The sequence below is a fragment of the Emys orbicularis genome, chromosome 3 (assembly GCF_028017835.1).
Source record: "Emys orbicularis isolate rEmyOrb1 chromosome 3, rEmyOrb1.hap1, whole genome shotgun sequence".
In the NCBI taxonomy this organism is placed as follows: domain Eukaryota; kingdom Metazoa; phylum Chordata; order Testudines; family Emydidae; genus Emys; species Emys orbicularis.
In genome coordinates, this window is record NC_088685.1 from 92,244,858 (window position 1) to 92,265,658 (window position 20,801).

Below are 20,801 nucleotides of genomic sequence, written 5' to 3' on the forward strand. Positions count from 1 at the left end.
TCAAATCAGCAGGGCCTTATCAGATTCACCCGAGGGTACTTACGGAACTAGGTGAAGCAGTCGTGGAACCATTAGCAATTATCTTTGAGAACTCCTGGAGGACGGGTGAGGTCCCAAAAGACTGTAGAAGGGAAACATAGCACCCATCTTTGAAAAGGTGAACAAAGAGAACCTGGGGAATTATAGACCAGCCAGCCTAATTTTGATATGTGGAAAGATACTGGAACAAATTATTAAACAAGCGATTTGTAAGCACCTAGAGGATAATAGGGTTATAAAGAATAGCCAACATGGATTTGTCAAGACCAAATCATGCCAAAACAACCTAATTTCTTTCTTTGACAGTCCTAGTGGATGGGAGGCAGCAGTAGATGTGATATAGTAAGGCTTTTGACACAGTCTCACATGACCTTCTTATAAGCAAATTAGGAAAACGTGGTCTAAACAGAATTACTATAAGGTGCACAACTGGTTGAAAGATAGTAGTCAAAGAGTAGTTATCAATGGTTTGCTGTCTAACTAGGAAGGCATATTTAGTGGGGTCGCACAGGACTCAGTCCTGGGTCTGGTACTATTGAATATTTTCATTAATGACTTGTATAATGGAGTAGACAGTATGCTTATAAAATTTGCGGATGACACCAAGCTGGGGATGGGGGGGAGAGGGGGGGTTGCTAGCACTTTGGAAGACAGGATTAGAATTCAAAATGACCTTGACATATTGGAGAAGTGCTCTGAATTCAACAAGGTGAAATTCAATAAAGGTAAGTGCAAAGTACTTCACTTAGGAAGAAAAATTAAATGCACAGCTACAAAATGGGGAATAACCGCCAGGTAGTGCTGCTGAAAAGGATCTAGGGGTTATAGTGGATCACAAATTGAATATGAGTCAACAATGTGATGCAGTTACAAAAAAACCTGATATCATTCTGGGATGTATTAACAGTAGTGCTATATGTAAGACCTGGGAGGTAATTGTCCCACTCTACTCAGCACTGGTGAGGCCTCAGCAGTAGTACTGTGTCCAATTCTGAGTGCCACACTTTAGAGATGATATGGATAAATTGGAGAGAGTCCAGAGGAAAGCAACAGAAATGAGAAAAGTCTTAGAAAACTTGACCTATAAGACAAGGGTATAAAAACTGGGCATGTTTAGTCTTGAGAAAAGAAGACTGAGAGGGGGGGACCTGATAACAGTCTTCAAATAAGTTAAGGATTGTTATAAAGAGGACTGTGATCAATTGTTTTCTATGTCCTCTGAAGGTCAGACAAGAAGTAACGGGCTTAATCTGCGGCAAGGGATATTTGTTAGGTAATAGGAAAAACTTTCAAACTCTAAGGTAGTTAAACTCTGAAATAGATTTCCAAGAAAGGTTGAAGGTCATTGGAGGTTTTTAAGAATAGGTTGGAACAACACCCATCAGGGATGGTCTAGTTATACTTCGTCCTGCTTCAGTGAAGTGGACTAGATGACCTCTCAAGATCCCTTCTAGCTGTACATTTCTATGTTTTCTATGGTTTAATGTGTTTTTGCCTCATGGCCTGCCCCCTGCTCCCACCCCCACACCTTGCCCCTGTCCTCAACCACATTCAGCTTTTAAACAATATGATATTTTGCCTAAAATACACTGATATGTATGGGTGGAAAGCACTGGGGCTTTCTATGTTTGTACAGTGTTTGTTCTGTGTTTGTACGGTGCTTAGCACAATAGGGTTCTGGTCCATGACTAGGGCCCCATGGCACTATGGAAATACAAGTAATAATAATAATTAATAATAAACTGGAGCTAAATATTCTTTTTATTCGAAGCTGAGCAAAAGTTCCGAGGGAGAGATAAGGAAATAAAGCAAACAAATACTGTTTTAAATAATAAATTTTATTACATCAATCATACCATTTCCTTATATGTTCAAGACATCCTAGTCTTAAAATTTCTGAAAGCAACATACATATATGCCTACAGTGGCCTTCAATATATATGCCTTTGACTGGCCAGATGCTAAAAAATGACCAGCATAGCATGAGCTTTGTCTCTCTCTTTTTCATGAGTTTTGCTGTTGCAGAAGCAGCTAAACTCCAGCAATTTCAGATTTACAATACAAAATGTTTTACATTCAGAACAGAATTCTTACCACATTGTGATGTATGAGCAGCAATCATATATACAATTATATATACATATATACTTTTAATCAGGCTCAGAAATTATACGCAAAACTGCTCATTCCTGTACATAAGTTGCACCTGTATAATTCACACTCATTATAAATGAGTGTACATTTTCATGTCAAAATCACTGTGTTGTATATGCTTATAGTTGAAAGTGATCTATAAAAAGAAAAATAACATACTGCATTGCCTATTTTAGCACAAAAATCAAAGGTTTGTTTTAATAGACACTGTTAAAACACTACAAAAGTATAATATAAAAGTATTTATTTTCATGTTTAGTAGATTGCTAATAGAGATGTAAGTAAAATGACACTGGAATCAATGGGCCTGATTTTGATCTTCCTTGTCTTCAAGTTACTTATGATTTATGCTGGTATAAGTGAGAGTGAGGCCCACTATCCAAAAGTTATATTTAAATCTGTGAAATTCTGGACTACCATTGCATAGAAGTAAAAATATAAAGTGATATTTTCCAATTTTGCAGGTTAATGGCATAACTAACCAACTATTCTTTACAATCTTATTTAATATCAGTCAAACTTTGTGCTGTTGCTTGGTGTCAGAAAGAGTTCATTGTCATTTTTCTTTCAAGACTTCTTTACTAGTATTATAAAAGCTAAAATTTTCATGACATTTTTCATTGATCCCAGCCATCGAATGATTTATCCAAATGAGATGGGGGAATTCTTTAGTGTTGAAGTAAGTGCCATTATCATGTTTTGACACAGAGTTTCCTTATTTGGAGAAAGATGACACGTCTGGACAAGCAATCTGGGACAGGTTCTCTTGACATATTCTTCCCTCCTCATGCATGGGAGCTACAGTCTGTGTGGGAGGATTTCGGGGAGAGAAAGGGACTGACAATAAATGCAGATACAGAACTGTGGGGAAGGCTTTCTTTTTGATACAAGTCTGTCTTTTTAGTTACTTATCACCCTGGCATCTGAGCACTTTCACTCTACTCTTTCTGCCTGAGGATAGGATGTGATGGTTGCTGGTGTTTAGTTTTTGTGTTGGTTTTTTCTATTTATTTTTTTGGCCTTCTCCTGAATTGTCATGCCAATGTGCAGCTGTTTATGCATCCTAGAAGACCACATCCCTTGTGGGCTGGACAGGGCCTTGGGGAGAGCCAAGGGACAGGAGACCTGGAGAAGAGCTAGCTTACTGAAATTACTCTTTCCCTATCTAGCTGCTCCAATGCTACACAGTCATATGCTAGACAATCTCTTCCTTGATATTGTCCCAGCAGTATTTTTTGGAGGAACGTTCTCTCTTATCAGACTATGTTTGGAGACTTCAAAGTGGCAGTTGCCATTCACAGAGGTTTTTTCAGATTTACAGCAAGAGTTTGTGATGGGATACTGGGGGGCTGTACAGTTAGACTCCAAAGAAATTTGGCTAACCGTAAGGCAGCCTGCACTTTTGGAAGAATAGTTGTAAATTATTTTGAGAAATGCAGATTTTGTGTTTGTTTCTTGCTTATAAAGAATGATGTAGCACTTAGGAAGGAAGGTGCAGCATAGAATTCCATAATTTGATATTAAAATAACAGTGATCTCAACTGCTGGCCGGTATTTACCAAACGTAGTTGTATAGACAGGGATGAATGTAATCCAAGCTATGAAGTAAATGAGCATGCCAAAGGTTATGAATTTAGCTTCATTGTAATTCTCGGGTAATTTCCTGCCTTTAAAGGCAAATATGAAGCAAATAAAGGCCAGAGCAGCTATGTAGCCTAACATGACCCCAAAAGCCACAATAGAACCTTCATTACATTCCAGTATAATAACTCTTCGAATAAAGAAATTTTGCTCAACAAAAGGGCTTCTAAATATTACCCAAAAAGTGCAAATGACAACTTGAATTCCGGTGCAGGTGACCACAATAGGAACAGGTTTGTAGAGACACTTCAGAAAATTCTGTAATTTTGGATCAAAGCTGAAGGCAAGTAAAATTTTCAGTGACTTCATTAAAATACACGAGATGCAGAGTGCAAAGCTGATGCCAAAGAAAGCTTGCCGGGTTTTGCATTTGAATTCCCTCGGCTCACCAATGAAAAAAACAGTGCTAGCAAAAATGAAGAAGTGGCAGAGGAGAATAACATAACAAACAGTTAAACCACCTGATGCCTTTACGACAGGGGTATCCAGGTTTCTAGTAAATATTGTGCTAATTGCAAAAATCAACAGAACTCCAAGGCCAGAGAGGATTATTAGCAAAATAGCAAACCAGTCATTCCAGCTGAGGTATTCGACTGTCTTTTTGTAGCATGTAGTACTGTTCACAGGCGACCAGTGAGTTTTGTTGTTGCACAGAAAGCAGTAATCCATATCTAAAAGGAGAGAAGTGCAGATTACTGAGCAAGCCCAAAGTAGGCCAGAGATAGAGGGTTTGTTCTGAGCTCTAGAACAGACAAATGTTGTTTTATCTGGGACCCAAAATAATACCCTTTAAATTAAACCTATTACCTCCTGGATACTTGGAACTATAATTCCTTTAGAAATTCTATTTCTACTGTGTGGGAAACTTCTGAATACCCTACAGTAACTTTCATTTTACGGACACCTTTTCAAAATACAATAGTGAGGACAGACACTACTGTAGTTTGCCCTTTAAAAGTCTAACTTTATTGTAACTGGGCTACCTTTTGGCACAGCTCTGTTGAACATATCTGTAAAATTCTTTGCAGAGAAATTTTGCAAATGCTTTGGTTTCTATGATCAGCATAAAAAGAGGATGGAATATAGTTTACTGCTGGTTGCTATCATATGGTATTGAACAATTTCTTAAGACCACGTTTTTCCTTTCCCTCTTCTACTCTTCACTCCCCATTTTTAAAAGCTTTATTAAAACTAGGTACTGGTACTGAAGGCAGTATTGAAGTCCTCATCCTACGTGCATCTTGGAGATATTATTGTATACCCTAACCTGACACGTTTTGTCTATAATCCCATTATAGACAAAACGTGTTTGGTAACCAAAACTAATACCCACAGTACTTATATTGAAATGGATGTACTGCAGAACGACTAGGAGGACCCTGTTCTAGTTTTACGGAGAAGTGATCCAGAGATGCAAACTTAGGCCCTGATCCTGTCATTGGATCCACGTAATTAATCCCCTGTGCCCAAACAGTGCCTCAGTGAAGTCAATAGACCTCCACTTACATGGATTCAGTTGTAGAATCAGATCCTAAATTTGGGGCTATTTGGATTGGAGGTTTGATTCAGTCCATTAGAGAGGTCAGGGTTAGATAAAGGGTCAGTTTGAATCTGGATCTGAATTTTCTTAAAGTTCAAGGGTGTTTGGATCCAGATTTTGGGTTCAAGCCATTTCTACCTTAAACAGAACCATATATGGTAGCAGGACTGTCTCACAATCCCAGAACAAACCCAGTGAATTGGGGCATCTAATCACCTTAGCTTTGGAAGAACTGATTTAAAAGAAAAATGTAAACTGAGTTGTGTGCTGAATACTCCTGCCCTGTGTATTTAGGGCACTGAATGTAGACAAATATATTTATCTCATTACAAGTTTTTTCCAGATTTCCAAAGCATATACTGTACATGAATAAAACAAATGCTTTATTTGGATCATAATTCATTACCTGTCTGATTAGTATAATGGTCTTCTGGGCAGTTCACACACTCATAGCAGCATGTGTGCGGACTTGCTGAAACCTTCTTCATTTCCCCTGGTCTACATTTCGTGGAGCATGTTGATTTAACTTTCTGCAATGTTATGGAGAAAACAAACAGAACACAAACTAGGCATAACTAGAACATCTCCCATTTAAAATAAAATCACTCGGGTCATTCTACGGTTTGATCAAACTCTTTGCTATTAAACAGCATTTTAATACAACCTACAAATGACTCTGTAAACATTGCATTGTAGGGCTCCATGTTTATTGTCTCAATACTTTCTATATGTATTCATTTTACAAGTAAAAATATGGGGGAGTTTCTAACTGATAACTTCGCAAATCCCATAAGTCATTTTTGAAAATGGGACTTGGGCTTCTAAATAATTTTGATGCTTTTGAAAATTTGACCCTGAATCTGACCTTTGAGTACTTTCTTTTGCATCATCACCAGTAATAAAGGTTTTATATCAGATTAGATGTTCAATCACAGCTGGGCAATCAAATTTTGCCCTCAGTGTCATCTGTGCGACTCCACTGAAGATAATAATGTTGCCCAGGTGTAACTGATTGGGATTTTTTCCCGCACAATCCCCCAAAACAGCAATGGGGTTGGACAACAGTTCTATCGATAAGGCACCAGAAGGAACATAATTTTAGTACACTCTCTTTTAGCTGTGTTGACTCTGCAAGGCTAGTAGAAGCAAAGAGCAACAAAGGCTTATTTTTGTCACTAAAGTGACCATAAACAAAAAGAATAGATGCGTTGCATAGGAAGTTGACATTTCTACATAATTACTTTTTAAAGTAGAACCACACTATCAAGTTATTCAATAGAAGTCTTAGGACAGACGTAATTTGTAAACTGTCCAATAGGAAAGCATCTATAGGAGGCGCTGGATCTCAGCAATGCTTCAATTGAAATAATTGAGACCACTCGCAGATCAAGGTATTAGTCAGAGTAAACCAGAGTGGCAGAATCTGTCTCTAAAGTAATGGAGCATTTGAACCATGACATCCGGGAGGAGCCTTCACTAATAATACTAAGTACATGTGAGGAGAATAGTAAATACATACCCCAAGTGCTATATTCTGCAGGAGAAGGGCAAGGGCATGGAACAAACTTCCCAAACCATATTTTGTTCACTAACACTTTCACATTTTACAGTACAAACACAGTGTGTCCTCCAGATACCTTTAAATTCAGAAACTCCATTTCTTTCTCCTCATCCTTGAAGATAAAATCATCTTTCTGCAGGTCATATTCTGCTATCTCAGTGATCACCATGTGGCCACTGATTTCCTTCCAGAGAAGTACATCATATCCCATGTTAAGGTCTCCTTTGGCATCAAAATGAACTTCTTTTTCATTGTCATTGAATGTTACTTTTTTAAGTTCTTCAAGCAGCTGTAGCAGTAAAAATAAGCAAACACATCAATTTCCTTTCAGTTTGGTAAAATGGATCTAGTTTATCATTTATATGATTGCATAAAGATGAGATATACTGCTTTTAGGAACATAAAAATCTTAAAATCAGAAGGAACCATTATGATCATCTCATATGACCTACATAACACAGGCCATAGAATTACATTAGGCAGGAGGCCAAACAAGACAATCATACAGGTCCCTTTTGGCGTATATACATTAAAAGCAGTTTTCTTATCATTACTTTATATAATCACAGAAATGCTCATGTTATTGCCTGTCCAGCATGTGACAATTTGGTACAATGAGGAAAGGAGAAGATCCTGCTGACAAGCAATGGAGAAGGCCTTCAAGAACAATCCTCTTGTACAGAACTTACTCTGGCTGATGCCAGCCATTATTGTTCAGCTATATCTGAGGTAGAGATGGACAGAGTTTAGACTCAGATATGGATCCAGATCCAAACTCTCCCAAAGCTCTGGGATTGTTCAGATCCATATCCAATTCTAACATTTTTCAACTGTGACTCTGATTAAGACAAGTCATCTAATGCCATGGTTACAGGATGGGGCTGAGAGGGAATTTTGAAGTTAACAGCCTTTCAAGTCATTACATTTTCTTATACAAAAACCTTCTATCTTGGTTTGACCTGCCCTGACCTGGGATAACAGGTCACAACAGGTCAGGATGCTTCAGAGTTTGTTTGCCTTTTAAATGATCTTTGTTTAACTATCTCAGTAAAAGTGTGTAGAAGTGAATAAGCCTGACCAGGTACTTCGGTAAAAGGTCACGTCAGGTTTATTTGTCTGATTTCTCCTGCTCTTTCCCCACTCCACCCACCCCCCAAAACAGATGGGTATTAGGCAGAATACTTCACCCATCCCAAAGATACCAGGGCCTGCTTTTCCTGTCATTCACTCCAATGTAAAATCAAGATTAACACATACACATACAAAAGAATGGTTTGCTTCAGTTTGACTTTCAGGTGAAGGTTCATGTCAGATGAAAGACAACTGAACCCAGGCAAGATGGAGGTAATGTTGGGAGGAAGTGGGAAATGCTTTGAAGAACTTCCTTCTTCTCTAATAATCCCGTCTATCAAGAGCATCCACTGCATATTGTTAAATTGGTATGCAGCCTCTGGGTCTTTAGTACCTGGGAGATGTTCAGATACTAAAGTAGTGGCTGTTTAACATCTTAAAAAATAGATTGATTAGATTGTTCTGATAAGATGTCTGACCAATCTCTAGTATACAAACTTTGGTTTAAATTGGCATAGCAGCGGTGAAGGAAGGACTAAACATGTACCCATGTGCCTCAATTCAGGGAACAGGTTTCTGGTGGGAGAGAGTAGGTTACACAGTAACAAGAGGACAGAAGTGCACATGGGTAACAAAGAGGACAGCTAGTGAATATGGGTAACAAAGAAGAACTAGGGAATGAATGGTGTTCATAGAGGAGGAAATGCAGAAGTATCATAAACGTACTTCCCAGGGGGCAAAAGCAACAGGATTCTTGCAGTCTCTGTCTTTGCACTGCTCCCGTACAGCATATGCAATAGCGTGGACTGCGAGCATAGTACTCTGGATAAATCCTGGCTCAATGTTGGCCCTCAGAAAATCATCTCTCCAGATCTGACTGTGTATCCCAGCCTGGTAGATCAAATTCTCCTGAGAATAATTTGAAATGCACTTGTTCAAATCCTGGTCCTCCACATGTGCGCAGGTTGACAAAAGCACACTATATTCTTTTAAGAACATGTTGTTTTCAGTGGGTTGCAAATGCAGGGTTTTCAAGAAGTCATGAAACGTAGAAAGGTTTTCACTTTTGTATGCAAATCCCACGACTGTTCCAAGGTGCTTGATCTTGGGAATGGTAGTGATCTTGACGGCAGCTGACCAGTTATCACTTGCAATCCAGATTTTATGTATGTTCCTCTCAATTGCTTTTCGAAATAGTTTCGTCACATGGAATTGTCTGAGAAAGACAACGATTACATTTACCCTGGTTTCCTGGACAATCTTCTCAAGTGCTTGATTAACTTTGGCATTAATGGTGCCATCAGAGAGATAGGCTGGCAACATTTCTTTAAAAGCGATACAAACATTGTTCGCCATGGCCTGTATCCCAAAGCTTTCCAGAGCAGATCGCCCATAGTCATCATCGGTGGCTATTAATCCAATCCAGTTCCATCCAGACCTGTGGATCAAGCGGGCCATTGCTCGCGTCTGATAAAAATCACTAGGCACAGTGCGTAAGAAGGAAGGAAAGCGGATTTTGTCACTGAGGATTTCAGCACTTGATGCGTGACTAACCTAGGAAGGGACAGAATATTTCAGTTACAGAAACTGTGAATTCTGAGTAGATGCCAAGAGATCCAAAGCTGTGCTTTGTACTAAAGGTTTAATCCTCAGGTGTGCCAAGTTTGAGCCTGATGCAGCTGTGTGTGGGAGAGGCAAAGGTGGCTCTAAGCCATCTTTCTGCCTCCCCCAATCCTGGGGCTGGCTGGGGGCTTCAGAGACATTCCCAGCAGCCCGGGATCACCCAGTTCATCACACTCCACATCCACCCTGTCATGACCTGAACCTCCCTCCTCCCTACCTCTTTGCTGTCCCCAACATTCCCAGTATGCTAGACAATTGGCTTGGGTGATACAAAGCCAGCTGAGGATTCCCCTATGTCAGGGGAAAGATCAGCTGACTATTTAGGGCTGGTGTGAGGACTCTGGGCCAGATTCATAAAGGTATTTAGGGAACTAAAGATGCAGACAGGTGCCTAGTGGGATTTTCAACAGTGCCTAGTCACCTATCTGCATCTTCAGGCATCTAAATACCTTTACAGTTCTGGTCCTTTGTCCTACTCCGGTGGCACAGAGCGATCTTAATGATGGCTGAGGATCTGGTTTTAAAAGAAGAAATGACAACTACGCTAGTTCTGTCATTTTATTTTACAGATCAACTTTGTTCAGATGACATCAACCTGCTATTAAAAAACATTAATCAAAATTTTTGGAAGTATTCAAATAGTTACTGTTCAAACTGTTAATATCCTTAGTCTTTGTAGGGCAACACTATCACCAAGCCTGGCAGAACTGTTTGCACAGATACATATTCATTTATCAGAACTTTAATTTTTTTAAAAAAATATACAATCTCAATATCTACTGGAGGAACATCCCTGAGAAAATAGTAGCAAATAGTTGGAAAGTGTAGTTCCAGAAACAGTGAGGCAAACTCTTTTATAAAACTAGTTATAATAAATAATAATAAAATTATTATTATTATTATTATAACTAGTTGATGCACTGATTCCATGGAATATAACTCAGATATCGATGAGTAGAAAAGTTTAACTTAAACCAAAGAAACTTTTAATCTCTGTTTGTCTTTGTGGATTTTCTTTTGCACATGTTCCCTGTCCTCCTTGGCATCTTAACTGTCAAAAATAAATACAAACTTGCCAACAAGGGAAGGATGACCAGGCTGGTTGATACCAACTATTATTGTTGTTAGCTGATTATAGAAATTAGTGATGGGAAAAGCTTCTATTAGGTCATCTTTCCCATCTCCCTGTGCCAATGTATGATTTGTTCCTATAACCTGCCTTTTGATTAAGATCAAGTTTAGGATCAGTTTAATATCTGTTACATGCCTAATAGGGGAGTTGGAGAGCATGATCCCTTCCTATCATTGCAGAAGGAGGGATTTAGTGATCTTATATGTCTTTTTCCCATCTCTCTAATTACTATGTCCTACCATATAGTCAAAGTGATGTGTTCCGTGCTGTTAGCAGTATATTCAGGACTAGATCCTGGCCCCCAACTCCACCCCTTTTGCACCACTGGAGCATTCCAAAGGCAGGTACTGAAGCATGTGCCTAAATTTAAACATTCCAGTTTCACGGCTTCCATGTCAGGGATGGAGAAGGATATTTGGCTGCAGGGAGGATGTGGCTTGGGCACCATGTGCTCCACCAATCCTTGGATGCTCTACGGAGCGGGAGAGGAGAATTTCCAGATTTATCCCCAAACTAGATCTTCGTCTTTTTTCAGCACAGGACAAGACACTAACACAGTCACCCCAGACCAAGTAAGACACCCACTGACTTCAGTGGGCTTTGGATCAGGCCCTCAGTTTCCCCAGCCCCTCTAGTTAGACAGATGGGGCCAAATCATCATGTACCACTGCTCTGTGGTTTAGAGGGCAAATGAACAACTCCCTTCAGAGCTCTTGCTTTATGTCCTTCCATTGAATAACTGAAAGAGAGTGACTGCAGTGTCAGCACTGGAAGCACTTTCCCTCTTTGATTCCTGAAGACAACAGACAAGTCTTTGGGCCAAATCCAACTCTGGCGTAAGCCTGTGCAACTATCATTCATTTCAACTGGCGCAGTGCCTACTTATACCATTGCTAAATTTGGTCCTCTATTCAAAATGAAACTATTGCCCCAAACTTACCAGTGGGATTAGTTGCAAATTCAACAGCCTTGAAACTGCCATTGCTATTTCAGAGTAGCTGGAACCTATGACAGCCTTAATTCTTGGTATGTAGTCTGAAAAGTTACACTTGTATTCTACTGTGTCCATGGAAGCATTGAATTTAGCCAGGAACCTCAAAGCTGCTCCCATGGCTTTTGTAACTTCTGCACAAGTGTCGTAGATTTCATAGCCCAGTATAATTCCAGATAACAGCGTTGAATTGTTGATCATTTCAATGGCATGTATCATCGCAAGAGTCTGAAGAAACACTTGAATTTCGAAACTGTCATGAAACAGAATTGTTACTTTAAGTAAAGATTTGCAGAATCAAGGCTGGAACAAAATCAGTTCTTTAGCCCCTGACATTTACTAAAATGAAATGTCAAAATTGTTATTACGTGTGATTTGTTTGGTTTGGGGGGAAAATATTAAATTTAGATTGTTTTGTCTCACATTCAAATGTGAGATTTAGGAAGCCAACACAAAACCTTTAATACAATGTAAATAAGAATTTGCATGTCATGGAGAAGCAGAATACACCTTGCTATTCAATTGTCAAACTATATACATTAATGGGCCAGATCCTCAGCTGGTATAAATCAGCAGAGCACTGTCGAATTCAGAGCTCTCTGCTAATGTACATCACCTGAGGATTTGGCCATAATTTTCCATTTGAAGCATTTTCCTTCAACATACACCTGAAGAGGAAGTACTTTTTCATACAATGCACAATTAACCTGTGGGACTCATTGCTGTGGGATGTTGTAATGGCCAAAAATATAACTGTTCAAAAAAGAGCTAGATAAGTTCATGGAGAATAGGTCCATCAATGGCTATTAGCCAGATGATCAGGGACGTAGCCCCATGCTTTGGGCAACCCTAAACCTCTGACAGCTAGAAGCCAGGAGGGGAAGACAGGGATGGATCTCTCCAAAATTGCCCTGTTCTTGGGTGCTCCAGAATCTCTGGTACTGGCCACTGTCCGAGACAGGATTCTGGGCTAGGTGGACCATTGGTTTAACCTAGTGTGGCAGCAGTAATGTTCTTATGGTCTTAAACAGAAAGAGAAAAGACTCTAGGGAAATAAACATTTCTGAGACTATAATCTGAAACCCATATAGCATTTGGGTGGAGGCTCTTAGGGCCTGATCCAAAGTCCATTGAAGTCAGTGGAAAGATTCTCATTGGATCAGACCCTTAATCATAAGTAGAGATGTACAAAATATTCACAATAAGACTACCTCATCTCCACACTTGGCCAAGGTTCTGTAAGGTTCACAAGGCTTTAAGTGAAGCTGGAATCAATTTCAAGTGGAGCAATTTATGAAAGATGTGGAGAAATTGGAGAGGGTCCAGAGAAGAGCAAGAAGAATGATTAAAGGTCTAGAGAACATGACCTATGAAGGAAGGCTGAAATAATTGGGTTTGTTCAGTTTGAGAAAGAGAAGACTGAGAGGGGACATGCTAGCAGTTTTCAGGTATCTAAAAGGTGTCATAAGGAGGAGGGAGAAAACTTGTTCATTTTAGCCTCTAAGGATAGAACAAGAAGCAATGGGCTTAAACTGCAGCAAGGGAGGTTTAGGTTGGACATTAGGAAAAAGTTCCTAACTGTCAGGGTGGTTAAACACTGGAATAAACTGCCTAGGGAGGTTGTGGAATCTCCATCTCTGGAGATATTTAAGAGTAGGTTAGATAAATGTCTATCAGGGATTGTCTAGATAGTATTTGGTCCTGCCATGAGGGCAGGGGACTGGACTTGATGACCTCTCGAGATCCCTTCCAGCTCTAGAATCTATGAATCTATGAATTTATGATTTTTGCATCAAAATTGCTCAAAATTTGCAATTTTGTATAATTGTGATGCAAAACCAGGTGACACCTGAATATTTCAACTGATTTGCACTTTCAGATTTTGTGTTCCTTTGAACCCAGAACTCAAAGTGAGAATTGAGGGTTTGTACCAGGATTTTTAAAAAAAAAGCATGCAGGAAAACCACTGGGTCTGACAAAGTTGTAGTCATAAACAGCTACTAGGACAGGGGTGGGCAAACTTTTTGGCCCGAGGGCCACATCTGGGAATAGAAATTGTATGGCGGGCCATGAATGCTCACAAAATTGGGGTTGGGGTGCAGGAGGGGGTGAGGGCTCTGGTTGGGGGTGTGGGCTCTGGGGTGGGGCTGGGGATGAGAGGTTTGGGGTGTAGGATGGTGCTCTGGGCTGGGATCGAGGGGTTTGGAGGGCGGGAGGGAGATCAGGGCTGGGGCAGAGGGTTGGGGCATGCGGAGAGGCACAGGGGTGCAGGCTCTGAGCAGCGCTTACCTCAAGTGGCTCCTGGAAGTAGCAGCATGTTCCTTCTCTGGCACCTACACAGAGGCGCGGCCAGGCGACTCTGCATGCTGCCCCGTCTGCAGGCACCGCCCCTACATTTCCCATTGTAGCGGGGCCATTGGAGCGCATAGGAGATGGAGCAGGGCCATGCCGCAGCTTCTGGGAGCCCCGTGGTGTGCCCCCCGACCCTGCACCCCAGGCCAGCTTAAAATGGCTCACGGGCTGGATGCAGCCCGCGGGCCGTAGTTTGCTCACCTCTGGTTTAGGTAATACTTAGTCCTGCCTCAGTGCAGGGGACTGGAGTAGATGACCTATTGAGGTCCCTTGCAGTTCTATGATTTTCACTTTTGCAGTCCAAATCTTAATATCCTTGCTCAGTCCTTATTCAGCAAAAGTACCCACTGAGAACTTTGATTAATGAAGAACTTCAGTATCTTGCTATAGATTTGGGGCAGAATTTTGAAAAATACCTAAGTGAGTTAGGATCACTTGTCCCATTGAAAGCCATTGCTCCTAATTCATTAGGTACTCTTCAAAATCCCACCCTGGGTCTTTTATGAAATTCAATAAAATACTATTTCAAGGATCTCATTTTGAATATATAAATGATAAAGAAAAAACAGTACTTTATGTTTCAAACACACATTATTTGTATTTCAAATACATATTTTTTTCACGTGAAAATGGATTATAATTTTACACACTTCAAACAGCTACCTAATTTATGCATTTATTTTGCTGTTTGTTAATGTCCTATTCATAATACTCCTAGTAGACCGTCCTTGACATGTATTATTAAAATACATTCTTAAGACTGTATTCTTAAAAACCTCCAATGGTGATTCCACAACCTCCCAAGGTAATTTGTTCCAGTGCTTAATTACCCTTGCAGTTAGGAAGTTTTTCCTAATGTCTAACCCAAATCTCCCTTGCTACAATTTAAGCCCATTATTTCTTGTCCTGTCCTCAGTAGATAAGGAGAACAATTTATCACGCTCCGCTTTATAACAAACTGTTATGTACCTTCATGTCTCCCCCTCAGTCTTCTCTTCTCCAGCCTAAAAATACCTCCCCCTCCCCAATCTTTCCTCATAAGTAATGTTTTCTAACCCTTTAATAATTTTTGTTGCTCTTCTCTGGACTCTTCTCTAACTTGTACACATCTTTCCCAAAATGTGGTACCCAGAAATGGACACAGTATACCAGCTGAGGTCTTATCCGTACTGAATAGAGTGGAAGAATTACTTCTTGTGTCTTACTTACAACACTCCTGATAATACATCCCAGAATGATGTTTGCTTTTATTGCAACACTATTACATTGTTGCAACATATTCAGTTTGTGACCCACAATAACCCCAGATCCTTTTCTGCAGTACTACTTCCTAGGCAATCATTTCCCATTTTGTATTTGTGTAATTGATTATTCCTTCCTATGTGTAGTACTTTGCATTTGTCTTTATTGAATTTCATCCTATTTATTTCAGACCATTTCTCTAGTTTGTCAGGATCATTTTGAATTCTAATCCTGTGCTCCAAAGCACTTGCAACTCCTCCCAGCTTGGTATCATCTGCAAACTTTATATGTATACTCTCTGTGCCATTATCCAAATGAAGATATTGAATAGAACTGGATCCAAGACACTTCCTGCACACACCCCTTGATATGCCCTTCCAGCTTGACTGTGAACCATTGATAACTACTCTCTGAGTACGATTTTCCAACCAGTTGTGCACCCTCCTTATAGTAGGTTTATCTAGGCTGTATTTCTCTAGTTTGCTTATGAACAGGCAGGGCCGGCTCCAGGCACCAGCCGAGCAAGCTCGTGCTTGGGGCGGCAGATTCTACGGGGCGGCATTCCGCCCAATCCTAGGGCGGCACAGCCGCTTTTTTTTGTTGTTGTTCGCCGCTCCGGCCACCCTGTAGGGGGCGGCGGCGCGGAGGAGGGGAGCGCCCTGCTGGGAGCGGGTTGCGCACTCCATCTGCCCCAGCCAGTGCCAGGTCTGTAGCAAGCCCGGCAGGGCAGCCCGGGTCCTTCCCTCCCCGTCGACCAGAGCGGTGTGGAGCCCTCCCGGCAGGCGGCGCGGCGGTCGGGGCCACGTGGCGAGCGCCCCGCTGAAGCCCTGGCCACCCTCCTTCTCTCTCTCCCCCTGCTCCCACCCCCCCCACCCCCCCGCTAGCCGGGGCACATCTGCAGCGCAGGGAGTCCCCCTGTACCCTGGCTCCGGCCGCGCTGCAGGTTTTTTTCTTTTTCTTTTTCCTGCTTTGCCACTCCGGCCCTGTGAACAGGTTAGGTGAGACAGTATCAAAAACCTTACCGAAGTTGAGAAATATCATATTATCTACTGCTTTCCCCCACTCCCATCCACAAGATTTGTTACCCTGTCAAAGAAGATTATTAGGTTGGTTTAACATGATTTATTCTTGATCAATTCATGTTCACTGTTACTTATTACCTTATTATCTTCTAGATGCTTACAAATAGATTGTTTGACTATTGATTATTTGTTCCATTATCTTTCTAGATACCAAAGTTAAGATGACTGGTCTATAATTCCCTGTGTCCTTATTCCCCTTTTTATAGATAGATAATTTTCCAGTCCTCTGGGATCTCTCCCATCCTCTGCGAGCTCTCAAAGATAATTGCTAATGGCTCAGAGATCTCTTCGGCCAGTTCCTTAAGCAGTCTAGGATGTATTTTGTCAGGCTCTGCCAAGTTGAAGACATCTAACTTGTCTACTTGTTCTTTCCCTATTTTAGCCTCAGATCCTATCCTATTTACACTGATAGCCTTTTTAAAAGAAAATTTCATCAAAAATGATTTTCTAAATTTTATGAGGTCTGTTTGTTCTGTGTTTGTACAGGGCCCCAACACAGTGGGGCACTGGTCCAGGACTAGGGTTCTTAGGCACTACTGATAATAAATAATAATACAGTAGGGTATTGTTTAGGCAAATAAAAACAAATCAGAGCTAAAATGATAATTGAAATGAAAAAGATTACTCATCCCCAACCTCCAATGCCATTTGCTTCTAGGGGTAAATAGATCCAGGTGATCAGAGGAAGAGTCACCCTCAAGTTCAGCTGGTCACAGTGTCTTCTGGGGAGCATATTATTACACTACTCTGTGCTCTGCACACCCCTCCCCCCCCTTACTGGGAGGGTTCACAAGACTAACCTGTTTTTAATAAATAATTATTCAGAAATGCAATTTATCAAGCATTTTTGATGTCTGCTCATGAGTGGTTCCAGTGATATCATCTTGGTATTTCATTTGTATTATTTGCAATGTTACTCACCCAGCACAATTCTGAATCACTGGTCTCATGGGGTGTTCTTCTGGATGTAGCATTTTGCCATGAACTGCAAACAGACCTCCGATGACAATGTCCCCGGGAGAACTGGCACCCACAAAATTGTCAGCATTCTGGCAAGAGTGGGTGACATCAAAGCTGATCACAAAGCAGGGGATCAACAAACCAACTAATGCCATGTTTCTGTTTCTCTTGCTTACTAGCTGCCTTGAGTCAATTAAGCTAACTACAGTGCCAACAACACTGTTCCTATTTCACCTGTAAACAGCAGCAAAGGAAAAGGGCTGCACTGAAAGCTAGTCACACCTCACCAGATGCCTGTGTTTAGTTCAAAAGGCTCATGTTATTTCCCTGATGCCACTAATGCAATACTCTTACAAACAGCTGAGTGAGAGCCCTGAAATAGATTTATTAAAATAGATGGGATGTTGGGCACAAAAATTCTGTGTACTTACAGTAATATATCATTGGGCTGTATATGAAACATATGTCAAATATTTTGATGTAAATTTGGGATACTCTGTCAAAAGCATATCCTGAATATCTTCTAACCCAAGGCATATGAATATCAAACCGTGGAAAATACTAGTAGAAATACCATATCCACAATTTTGCCACAAAAAGCTTTAAAGGCCGGATCTAAAACCCATTGAAGATATTGGAAAGAGTCCCATTGACTCCAGTGGGCTTTGGAGCAGGCCCTGAAAGAAGTTGTCTCCAGACTGCATTTCCTCACAGCCATTTTCTGAGAACTTTTTAACATCTTGGTATAAAATACACGTTTGGATGGGCTTGATCCAAAGCCCAGCTCCCATTGACTTCAATGGGCTTTGGAGCATGTGCTGAGTAAGTAAAGGGCCAGATCATGCCCTCTGCTTTTTGAGCCTGAAAGGCAATAAATCAGTGAAAAACAAGCTGGTCTGAGCTATATTTTGTTAGAAGGAATGCGTGTATCATCTCTTCTCCGTTTGACTCTGCAGAAATAATCTCCATGAACATGATGGCTCTGATTTGTGATTGGCAGGGAATAGCCATTCTCAGCAACAACACTTCCTGCCAAATCCACAGGACTATATCACGTGGAATCCCACTTCATGCCGATAGGTCGCCAACTGTACAGTACAGAGACACTGAGCCTCTGTGTAAATGTTGCTACCATCAATAATTGCCCATGACTGTGAAAAAAACAAATGAGCAGGTTCATTTTGAAACTCTGTCCTGAATTTTCTGGGCCTTCCATGGAGTTTTTGTGAGGAGGGCATTATTGGACCAATATTTGGAGTGGCAGCCCAGATTTTGTTTTTCCCCACCATAATTCTCGGAGTAGTTACACTGCCAATGGTTTCAATCTGTTGTTGTGGCCTAATCCTTGCTCTGTGAGAAAAGTCACGGAGAAATGTATGCTGTAAACAGTAGCATTAATTTTGGAGAGGTTTTCTGAATTAATGAGACCCAGAAAGGTTGTTTCTTGGCTCTACCCAGCTTCAGGTGGCCCTGTCCCCTCAAAATCCTGCTGAGCCCCAAATGTAGGGTGCTCCGATGAAGGGGTGTCAGAAGGAGGAGGAGGAGGTTTCATACATTCCACTTTCTAGAATTTTTGGCCATTTGTATATTAGTAGTAGAGATGGGGGGAAATAAATAAATAAATAAATAAATCATGACAACTTTTGAAAACTTTGAAAATATGCTCATTTCAAGGTTGTGGAAACAGAACTGATTTTTTTTTCAATTTAGTTCACAAAATGTTTTTATTTAAAATTTTTGATTTTCAGTTTTCCCTCTCTTTCCCCACCTTTTTTCACCACCTCTTTTCCATTCTGAAAAGGGGGGAAATGGGCTAAGAGGGGGGAAAAAAACAAATTTTGGCTTGTCAGTTTTCATAAACCTCATAAAATTTAGAAAATCATTTTTGATGAAATTTTCTTTTAAAAAGGCTATTTTTGATAAAGAAATATTAATCATTAGCATATGGTTGCTCTCTGTTAATGTATCACAACTACTCATTATCCTACTTCCTGTGGATCAGTATCCAAGTGATGCTACTGCACAGACAGCACCATAGCCTTAGGATACAGAGTAGATAAAACTCATCAGACTTGATTTTTCTTGATATTGGCAAACTTATTTTCATATCTTCACAATAACTTCTCAATACACTGCCTATTTTGGTAGAGTGCCAAATCACTATGAAGAGAATTGGTTCAACTAGGTGTCGATCAAATGCAATTGTAATATAAGAATGTTGTTTTTTTACATAGCAGACATATTCAGCTAAGCAATCACCTTTTCCTTGCTGACATAAAGACTTAAACAGGATGCGCTTTGTATACTCAATTTGAACTCATAGGCTTAGTTTCAGCCTTCTCGCTAGCCTCTTAAAAATCTCCATTCACAATACTGATCGTTAGTTTTAGTTTCTAGTGGCAAATATGCATGTTAATCTCCACCAAAGTCAGCAGTCTACCTCATTCTTTGTTATATAATGTCACACAGTTTGCCTCTCTCTCATCAGCTGCCTTCCCTCTTTCCACCTTATAGTCAGACTGCCTGTTCATGGCCTATAACGACAGCAGACTGCAATTTCTAAAGTGCTTATGGCAAACACAGATGGGCAGAGTCTCACTTTTATCCGTTTTACATTGCTGTAACTCTAGTTATTTCACTGGTATTGCTCTTGATTTACACCATGAGTCGATTCAGTTTAAATTAAATGGAATGATAATCAAAACCAGTTCATCAACTATGAGTTTTGATTTCAAAAGGGCAGACTTTGGGAAATTAAGGGAATTAGTTAAAGAGGACATCTGATCTCTGATTCTCCGGTCAGTTCACTGCCTTGGTATCCTTTTGGAGTCCTCAATGTGATGGGATACAGTAGTAGGGGATAACTCTCTAGTGCCCTCTCTGGGAGAGGGTGGGCACAGCTCCTGTCTTGGATGCTGGAATAAATGCCAGGTGGACTAGGAACTGAGTAAAGGGGAAGAGACAATGGGTTGTGTTGAAAGGTGGATTATCAGGCTAGAGGGAGGTTACCAGTGGAGTTCCTCAAGGATGGGTCTTGCAACCAATCTTAGTCAATATTTTTATTAATGACCTTGCCACAAAAAGGAGTGTGTGGTAATGAAATGTGCTGCTGATACAAAGTTGGGAGGCATCGTCAACACAGAGGAGGGTCGGCATATTACACAGGGAGATCTGGATGACCTTGAAGACTAGAGTGACAGAAATGGGATGAAATTATCATGCACTTAGGGTCTAATAAGAAAGAATTTCTGCTACCAGGTGGGGGATCATCAATTTTAAGCAACAGAGGAGGAGAGAGACCTAGATGTGTGGGTCAATCACAGGATGACTATGAGCCAACAATGTGATGTAACTGTAAAAACAGCAAATGCATCCCAGGATGTATCAGGCGGGGCATTTCCAGAGAGAGGGAG

General features: G+C 40.6%; 1 protein-coding gene across 1 annotated transcript; it reads right to left on the reverse strand.

Annotated features, from left to right (window-relative positions):
• Positions 1 to 3,381: 3,381 nt before the first annotated feature.
• Positions 3,382 to 17,543, reverse strand: GPRC6A (G protein-coupled receptor class C group 6 member A). Its single transcript, XM_065402054.1, has 6 exons — positions 17,350 to 17,543; positions 11,702 to 12,005; positions 8,733 to 9,560; positions 7,012 to 7,224; positions 5,781 to 5,904; positions 3,382 to 4,505 (listed from the first exon to the last, which is right to left on the reverse strand). The coding sequence occupies exons 1-6, from the start codon at positions 17,541 to 17,543 to the stop codon at positions 3,382 to 3,384; spliced, it is 2,787 nt and encodes a 928-aa protein (XP_065258126.1).
• Positions 17,544 to 20,801: the final 3,258 nt, after the last annotated feature.